Consider the following 9,756-nt stretch of genomic DNA (forward strand, 5'->3'; position numbering starts at 1 on the left):
CAAGCAGGATTTCTACAGGCATATCGTGGGGCAACCCTAGCGTCCTTGGAGTCAGCGAGGACCCTGCCAGCAGGTTTGGGGGCGGGGCCTGGGCCAGTCTCTCTACCCGTGGGTTCTCAACGCGACCGGCAACTTTCCTGCCGTCTCCTCAGTTCCCTGTCTACCTTCAGCATGGTATGCGGCCCCAGACTTCTCTTTACTCCCGCCTCTCCCGGGAGTGCTGCCTCTTGCCTTGTGTCTCGCTCTTCCCCCGGGGTTCCCCTGCTTCCCCAAGCTTCGAATGCGGGTGCCGGTCTCGGCGGTGTCAGCCAGCGGACCGGGGTGGGCCCGCGACATTCACCGTCTGTCTTGTTTTTCTCCTTCTGCAGCCGGGTCCGACCCCCAGTGGCACTAACGTGGGCTCTTCTGGGCGTTCTCCCAGCAAAGCGGTGGCGGCCCGGGCGGCGGGATCCACTGTCCGGCAGAGGTGAGGATCTCCGCGGCCCACCCTCTGGCGGACTTCGGAGAGTTGTGCCCTGAGATTCGTTGGATAAGGGGAGGAGACCTTTGGATAGTAAGACTTACAAGGGCAAGATGAGCCTGAGGTGACGTGACCATTGGGAGGGAACTCAGGGGGTGCCACTCTTAAAAAATAAAAACTAAACTGGACAACTTTGAAAAAATGAGGTCATTAAACTAATGTCTGTGAACTTGAGCTTTTGCCCTCACATTACCATCAGGAGGTTCCCTACACACTTAAATTTAAAATAACTTGGTGGCAAAACTTTCTCCTTTAACTGTAACCGCCTCCCCCCACCCCATAGTGTCTTCTTACTTCCGTATGGCACTGCCATGCAGTCATTCACTCAATACCAGAAACTTAAGCATCATTTTTTTTTCTCATGCTCTCCGTGCAGTCATATACTAGACTTTAAATTCTGCATGAAAAATCTTCTCATTAGTTCATTTCTTCTCCATTTCCCGTGTCCTTTCATCTACTTTTGCATTAGTGGCTAACTTTTTTGTCCAAGCCATTTACATTCCAATCCACCCTCCAGTCCCCTTTACTCTTCTGATTAGTTTCTTTGTTAGTTTTTCCTTGCTGATCATTTAGAAAAGAGCGACACCAAGGATTGGTGGTCTTTCCAGTCTAACCTCTCTCCTCCATCTCTTCTGTAATCTACCATTAGTGAATTTTTTTTTTTTTTTTTTTTTTTTACTGTTTTTTGAACTGACTAGCTCCTAGCTTGGTTTCTCACCCCCAGTTTATATTTATTTTCCCAAACTAGCTTAGGTTATTTCCTTGTGAGACCTCTGACAGTAGGCAGAGTAGCTACTATCCCCCCCCAATACCATTTTGTTCATGTTATTTTAAGACCACTTATGTTTCCATATTTATCTCCTACTTTAGGTTTTGATAGAGCAACTGCTCAAGTCTTCTCTCTCCCCATTTTCTATAAGTCCTAACAAAATGATGAATTAATGAAGGGATCAAGCAACCCTAGTGTTTTGGGATTTTTGAAGTAACTAGTAAGGTGGCATCTAGAGAGGAGATGAACTTAGGATCTATGAAAACTCTCCTTAAGGATGTGAAGAGGGATGATTAAGATAGAAAATCTAGATTTATGGAAGAAAATCTAAAACTGATGATTTGAAAGTACATGAACTATTTCAACTCAGAACAAGAAATTCTAATAGGCCTGTCAGAAAGAGTATCCTGAAGAGAGAATTGGCAGTACTGAGGCAGGGAAGTTTGGCAATTTGAGAGTTTTTAGAGAAAGAGCAAATGTTTAACTCACACATATAAATATGCTGTGTGCATAACTTGTTTACATAATAAATAAGAATGAAGTAACAAATGAGTGGATAAATGCAACTTCTAAAGTTGTGAAAAAAAAGTTGATGTCATCTTTTAGGTTCAGTATGGTAGGGCTACCGTAACTGAGAACATTTTTTTTAAATTTATTTTTTATTTATAGATGAATATCTTTATTTTGTTTTTATGTGGTGCTGAGGATTGAACCCAGTGCCTCACACATGCTAGGCAAGCACTCTACCTCCGAGCCACAATCCCAGCCCTTGAGAATATTTTTATGTCATTGAGAGACCCTGCAATAGTCTATTCTACAGGTTTGGTCCTGGTTAAGTATTACTTCAAGAATATAATGTAAAAGTATTGGCTAAGAACATATTCACATTTTGTAAGTCTTTGAGAAAAAGTTGAAGCTAATGGTTAATAATAATGCTGTTATAGTTTGAAGATTTGCATTCTACATGAATGAAGTAATAGAAGTGATGCAGGACTTAAATGATATTGGGCTGGAGTTGGAGTCTTTCCTCTGCTTGATTCAAGGTAAAAGGACCTTTCTGTGAGGATGAAAAGTAACAATAATGCATTAAAAACTGTAGAACTCTGAAGTGCTACACAGTATTCAAGCAGAATTAATGGGATTCAGGAATATTAAGATGGTAGTATATTAAGATGGTCATCAAGTAATTATTAGGGGTCTACTACATGCCGAACACTGTTGTAGCTTGAACGATATATCTGTGAAGAAGATAGTCAGGGTTTGTCCTCATGAACCTTGTATGCCAGTGTGGCATATTTATTTTGCAAGCCAAATAAATAAGTAACATAATTTTAGGCAGTAAAGGCTATGAAGAAAATAAAGCTGAGTGGGGAATAGAGAGTGTAGGGATAGGGTGGGGGTGGATAGTGTTTTTAGATAGGGTGTTCAGAGTGGTATTTGAGTAGAGAACTGAAAGAAGTAAGGGAGCAAATCATGAGGTGGTCTGGAGAGGAATAGACTTCTAGGTGGAAGGAATGGTTAAGTGTAAAACTGAGGTCAGTGAACTTGGCTTGTTTCTCAAACAGCCAGCATGAACTATTATAGAAGGAGGAAGGCAGTTACAGGCCAGAAAGAATTGATAAAATAGATCTCAAATAGAAATTTAAGAGATTAAAGTGGGCTCTGTTATTAACCTCTGCTTAGTTCCTAGTGATGGAATGAGGTATTTTGACTATATTTTGGTATTTCTAGGGGCCCTGATTTTCAAATCCTCTGCTGTGTCCCATGTACCACCAGATGTAAGAAATATTAAAAGAGGTTACACTGATTCTGCTGGGGGTGCTGTAATTCCAACTTTGAAGGCAGGAAATTGAGAGAATATTGACAAGAATGTGGGTCCTAGTCCTGGCTGAGCCAGTGACTTACCATGTTGACAATGGGTTTTACCTTTTAGGTCAAATTTCTCTTTAGGAACAAGGAGGAAAGTTTCAGGTACCTGCAACGTGGGTTAAAGGCTGTTTATCTTTGAGTGAAAGCTTTTCAAAGTGCATGAATTATTCTGTAAATTACATTTGTTATTCACAATGAGTTTTTCCATAGAAACAGTTATACAAATAGAGTTGTAAGTGCCTAGTTGACCAAGTAGCCCATAATTAATGTGTCTGAAATATAATTCTCTAGTACATAGACCAAAATTATTGTTTGACACTAATTGCTTTCAGAGTTATATCATGAACATAGCTTTTCCTGCTGGAACCCAAACTGGAAGTAGACCTTGATTCATCCCCTCATCAGTAGAGAAAGCTCCTTGAGCTGTAGACAATGCTTTTTGCATTTAGAGTGTGATGTAAAAGCGGGGTGAGGTGGCCATTAAGACCAGAGTTGGGAGGAAAGCAAGAAGAATTGGGTTTTCACTTGCATTTCCTCCCAATATACTCTTTCCTTTTTCAAAAATCTAGAACCTGCAGTCCACATCTACTGGAATGGTATTTTAAGGGAGTGTATATTGGGACTTGGTTATAAGTGCATAACTTGTTTACATAATAAATAAGAATGAAGTAACAAATGAGTGGATAAATGCAACTTCTAAAGTTGTGAAAAAAATGGGGGCAGGAAATAAGACAGGGTTTTCCCTCTCTGCTCTTTATTTCTGCTCACTTAGGACTTCTGAGTTGGTGATAAGTGGGCTGGAAAAGATTTCTTTTGACTTCTCCTTCCACCACTTACTAACCTCCCTATTATACACTAGCACAGGGTGGGGATGAGCAGCTGGGATTGGGATAATGTGTGGATAATTGCTGGGTGGGGTTCCCTAGTGGCTGAGGGGTGACCCCAGAGAGGAGGGAATGGACTCCCTGGGCCTGTTCCTGGTCAGCAGTATCAATGCTGCTTGTCTGCTGTCTGCCAGGGCTGCCTGTCCTATACCTCATCTTATAAGCCTTGTCCCTTTGGGAGGACAGTTCTGTTTGGGTGTTTTCTCCATTTTTCACATCCTATCTCTCTGTCCAAGATGTATGGTCAGTATATAAAATTGACAAAAACAAATTACAAAGTTCTTTTTCATAAAATAAAATATATTCCATTTTTGGAACCTGGATATAATTGAAGCTTATGCTTTTTCTTCTTTTTTTTAGTAAATATAGTAATTTGAATATCTTTTAAAGTAGGATTTTAAGACTGATTATATAGATTTAGGGCATTTTAAAACAGAGGTTTATTACTTGACTTCACCAAAATACATGTACACAGAAACTGAAATGCGCTGTCCAAATTAGAAGACTGTATATGGTGGGCAATGGATGGGTGCTAGGGTCAGAACTGGGTCCACATTCCCTGTTGGCCACCTGCTGGCCATGTGGTCTTAAGACACTTTGCTTAACCTTCTGAATCTAATTTTCCTCATTTTTGAAATGAGAAATAGTAACTACCTTTTAGGGTTATTGTATACATTGCCATGAGACAGGTGCTTACTTCATAGTGGTTATGATCAGACAGTAAAAGCAGGAATTTGAGTCTTAATAGCAAAAAAATTTTTCTTATTGGTTCTTTAACCACATCATGGTAGCATTTGTTATAATCCTATTAAAAGAATTTCCAAGAAAAGTCTGTTGGTAACATTTTTCTCTTTCACAGGAAAAATGCCAGCTGTGGAACAAGGAGCGCAGGCCGCACGACTTCAGCAGGCACTGGGGGGATGTGGCGATTCTACACAGAAGATTCACCAGGGCTCAAAGTGTAAGTCTTGGGAGCAGACCTTGTGTATCTGTCCAGTGTGGCAGAGTAGAGCAGTGCTGTCTGTCTCTGCCACATGTGGCACTTGGCTCCTCACAACAGCTTCGTTTGTGTCAATTTGGCTCAATTTGGTTTGCTTATTTTTCACTTGGTTGGCCAGGTTAGGACCTGGAATGACATCTCTTCATGGAGTGAGTGAAAGGAGAGGGAGCTCATCATGTAGCTATGTCAGAGTAAGTGATAGGAACAGAGAGAACTGGAGGGGATACTGATTAATTAGATGATTGCTCTTCAATTTCTTCAGTGTTCTTGCCCCACACTGAGAAGTAGGAGTAAACATTCAAATTAGGTGATTTATCAGCATTCTGCTGGAGGCATTCACTGATATTAAGGCCTAATGGATGTTTTCCCATTATACTATGTTACCAAAAGTCCTCTAGTCACCTTGCCTTTGGTGGGTGGTGAGTGGATTTGGGAAGATGAACTAATCACTTGCCAAGTTTTCAGACTTGGGGAGTGCTCACTAGGTGATGGGAAGTGGGCATCCAGGAGACCATACCTGGCTTTCCTTGCTTGCCAGGGTTTCTGGTACTGTGGCAGACTTAGTCCCAGATCAGGTTTCCTGATGAGTAGGCTCCAGAACACTGCTACTTATAGCTTTTCCCTGACTAAACTCAGTGGGGTGAGGAATTGGAATAATTATGGCAAATTTCATTTGCATTGCACTTGGTGCTTTGCAAAGAACTTGAGTATCTACTTTCTGGTTTGATCTGTTCAGCAGTCCTGTGAGGTGGGAGATAATGCCATTTGGAGATGGTAAAGCTCAGGTTTAGAGAGGCAAAGTGACGTGCTGAAGACACAGAAAAAGATGGAACCAGATATTCTGTTAAGTCCCATGCTATTTACATGTCTGTCTGGTAGAAAAGAGACAAATTGGATTAGTTTAATTGGACCAATAGCTTTACTTGGATTATAGATTGTTTATGGGGCTTCCCTAAAATTCTTGATATTTGGTTTAATTCATGTATTGATTTTTTTCCCTGTTATATTAGAGATTTGAAATGTAAGAATATATTTAGGAAATAACTTGGGGAGTTGGGGATATGTGAGTTAGTATCATTCTGACTGACAACCTTTTGGTATGAGTATTTCAGAGAGGAATTTTGAATTCAATAGCTCTTGGGATGTCCAGGGGATTTATTTTAAACTCTTCCTTCTCAAGTGGGTGGGAAACCTGTTTTCCTGTGGGTAAATCTTCCTGTGCTTGCTCTGAGCTCCTTGCTGTGATGCAACCAGGCTTGTAAGTCCCCCCCAGGATTGGTAGAGACTATTCCTTGATGTCATACCACATTCTTATCATATCAGAGATAGGGATTTTTGGTGAAAGGACACAGTTGGGAATTTTTACCTACAAATCTACATCTTGGAATAGTCAAGCAACATCTTGGAGCTTGTTTTTTGCTCATTCTAGGAGTTCAGAGTTATTTCAAGTTAATGTTGACAGCATTTTACGAGAGCTTACTATACGTCAGTGTTGTATGTGTGTTAATGTACTTTATACCTCAGCCGTCCTATAAGAGATACTGTGATTGTTTCCACTTTATAGATGAGGAAACTCAGACTTGAAGAAGGTAAGTAATGGGGGCCACAGTCACAGCTTGTGAGTGACAGAGCAGGTTTCCAAGCCCTAGCACTTTATTTCTGTGAGCTGTTCCCTCAGCATTATGCCCTGTGGCTGATGCTGCTCCAACATTGCCTTAAAGAAAGTAAGATCCAGTGCAGCGTGAGGATAGTCTCTGTACAGATGCCTTTAAATTTATTTACACCCTTAATTGTATGTATTTTGGAAAAACAAAATAGTAGTGTAGTGAAGACTTTAATCTCTGTGCATCATTCATTGTCCAGTCATGGTCTCTGTTACTCCTGCTACCTCACTGGGGTTTTTCCATTGCCTTGACGATTATGAAGATTTCTTTTCTATGGTCTTTCTTACTCTCCACTCCCTATTTGTATCTGGAAGATGAAGTGAGACATCTTGAACTCCCCAAAAGTGGTGAGGGCAGGAAGAGACATAGAGGTGGGGTCCTAAAATGCACATTCATAGCTTGTGAAGATCAGGGAGTTCTTTAATGAACCCATGAACAATTCCCAATTGGAAAAACATTCCATTTAGGGAAGGGCTGTGTTAATCAGCTTCTTGTTGCTGTGACCAAAATACCTGATAAGAACAACTCAGAGGAGGAAAAGTTTATTTGGCCTCATAGTTTCAGAGGTCTCAGTCCATGGTGGTTCAACTCCATTCTGGACCCCAGGTGAGGCAGAACATCATGACAGAAAGGTGTGGTAGAGGAGAGCTGCTCAGTTCATGGTTGGGGGCAGACCATCGGAAGGGAGCATGGATAGATATAGTTCAGGCCACAGCCCCCACCCCAGTGAGCTTCTTCCTTTAACCATGCCCCACCTGTCTACAATATATGTGGTAGTCACTTCACAGTTTAATCCATTAAATGGATTAATCCAGTGATAGTTAAATAGCTCTCATAATCTTTTCATTTACCTCTGAAGATTCCTCTATTGTCTAACACACAAAGCTTTTTGGGGGATATTAAAGATCCAAACCATAACAGGCAGACGAGTAAAATCTCTTTTCTTCCTACATTAATATATAAATATACGTCAGACTCATTGCATGCTGCCTAGAGTGTTTGCTCTTTGAAGATGAAAATGTTGAGATGGCAAAGTGAGCATATGTGTGGAATCAGAATACCTGAGTCTAAGTCTCTCTTGGTCTTCTGGCTGTGTGTTTTTAGGAAGATAATAATCTCTCTGAGCCTCAGTTTTATTTATTTATAAAATGAGATTAATACTTGTATTCCTTTGTCATGAATTTGTTGTACAAATCAAATGGTATCATATATTTAAAAACACTTTTGAATTATATAATGTGATACTTATTTTTGCATATCTAATACATTATAGTAAACAATGAAGTTTGTCTTTAAATAAGTCTTAATTTGAGAAAAGCGGTTTACTTGCCTTTTTTTCCCTCTTGAATGCATCTTAAGTGCTTCCCCCTTCCTCCCGCTTTACTCCTAGGCAATCTTTAGTATTAAATATAATATTATATTATCACTAAAGTAAGCATGCCTTCTCTTCTTATTTCTAGTGGCCCTGTTCCAGTATTGGTTATGAGTCTTCTGTTCATCGCTTCTGTATTTATGTTGCACATTTGGGGCAAGTACACTCGTTCATAGATTCGGCTCCATCCATCTGTCAACTGAAGAAGAAGGAAAAAACCCAACATATCTTGGACCAAAAGTATAGTGATTTTCTGTTCATGAGAAAGAAATTTTCTGTAAGCTTATTGTTTTACAGGGAACTGAACAAGAATTGATATTGAGGAATCATTTTTTTCTATGACTAATAAACTTTGTAATTCATTTATACTGGAAATCATTGCTGATGCCTCACTGTTAAGGCCTTTATTCTCTTTACCTTTAGATTTATAAGTGAGTATGAAGAAAATTTGTCTTGTGGAGATTGTGTTCTTTGTTGGGCTGGCAGTTCCTTATACAACCCTGTAGTCATTCAAATCCAAGATACTTTAATTGGCCTTGTCTTGTTTTCTTCAAGTTATTTCTGTCCTGGTGATTGTCATTTTGGGTATTCTGCAGTTTGCAAGGAGTGTGCCTATGACTCCCATGAGGCAGATCTGTGTTCAAAGGCAGCTGGTACAGGGGAACAGTCCTGGAAGTCAGAAATCAGAAATCTTGGATGAAATATTTGCTCATTCTGTTCTTTGTCTCTAAAACCATAGATAATAACTTGCCTCTTCTTTCTCCCAGTTCTTAATTCTGTACAGTACACTTACCTCTTATTTCTAAACCTATTTTAAAGGGATTTATTTGATAAATTAGATTTTATCAAATAAAATTTTGTTTTCACTTTGAGAATTAAAGACCTTTATAATCAGAGTGAGATATTAGCATTTCTACAATGAGTTGATATAATCCAGTCCCAAAATAAAAGTTTCTGAAGATTGGCTTAGCATATGCTGCCACACTCTGATTAAGTGTTCAGTTACTGTTAGGCCTGAGGAATTACCAAGAGTTGCTCAAAGGTAGCACGTTCCAGGAGTCTAGGACTCTAAACCACAATTTCCAAAGAAGTGGTGGGACCTGTAAAGTACATTATTGTCCAACAAAATCACAAAACAATGAAGAGATATGTTGAAAAACAGACAATTTAAAAATATATCCTTCTCACATTAAGCCTATTTCTTTCTTTCTTTTTTTTTTTTTTTTGAGACTGAGTCTTGTTATTGTTGATGAGCCTGGTCTTGAACTTGCATCTGCCTTCCAGTTAGCTGGAATTAGGGGCATGTGCCACTATGCCAACTAAAGCCAATTTTAAAAATCCTTTGAACAGTTAAATGATATCCAAGTTCTTTAAAAAAATCATAACCACATAGTAGTTGTGTGGTCCTACTGTGTCCATAGGACCATAAGTGGCCAAAGTGTTAAATTTAAATGATGAAGTATGTATCTTTATAAAACTTTTTTTTTTTTTTTTTTGTACTAGGGATTGAACCCAGGGCTTAACCACTGAGCCACATCCCCAACCCATTTGTATATTTTTATTTTGAGATAGGGTCTCACTGAGTTGCAGAGGGCTTCGCTAAGTTGCTGAGGCTGGCTTTGAACTCAGATTCTCCTGCCTTAGCCTCCTCAGCCACTGGGATTATAGGCGGGCAGTA

At 39.8% G+C, this 9,756-nt stretch overlaps 1 protein-coding gene across 1 annotated transcript; it reads left to right on the forward strand.

Annotated features, from left to right (window-relative positions):
- The first annotated feature begins 63 nt into the window (after positions 1 to 63).
- Sec61b (SEC61 translocon subunit beta) lies at positions 64 to 8,453 on the forward strand. The gene is made up of 4 exons (XM_027930979.2): positions 64 to 174; positions 369 to 466; positions 4,902 to 5,003; positions 8,167 to 8,453. Exons 1-4 carry the CDS (start codon positions 172 to 174, stop codon positions 8,252 to 8,254), a joined length of 291 nt encoding a protein of 96 aa, XP_027786780.1. The 5' UTR covers positions 64 to 171; the 3' UTR covers positions 8,255 to 8,453.
- The last annotated feature ends 1,303 nt before the right edge of the window (positions 8,454 to 9,756 follow it).

This window comes from Marmota flaviventris, chromosome 13, assembly GCF_047511675.1.
Source record: "Marmota flaviventris isolate mMarFla1 chromosome 13, mMarFla1.hap1, whole genome shotgun sequence".
NCBI lineage: Eukaryota > Metazoa > Chordata > Mammalia > Rodentia > Sciuridae > Marmota > Marmota flaviventris.

Bases quoted from the DNA above. Each gene is read 5' to 3' on its own strand.
- Sec61b (XM_027930979.2), top strand. The intron at 467-4,901 runs GTGAGGATCTCC...TCTCTTTCACAG, and splicing joins GGATCCACTGTCCGGCAGAG to GAAAAATGCCAGCTGTGGAA. The intron at 5,004-8,166 runs GTAAGTCTTGGG...TCTTATTTCTAG, and splicing joins GATTCACCAGGGCTCAAAGT to TGGCCCTGTTCCAGTATTGG.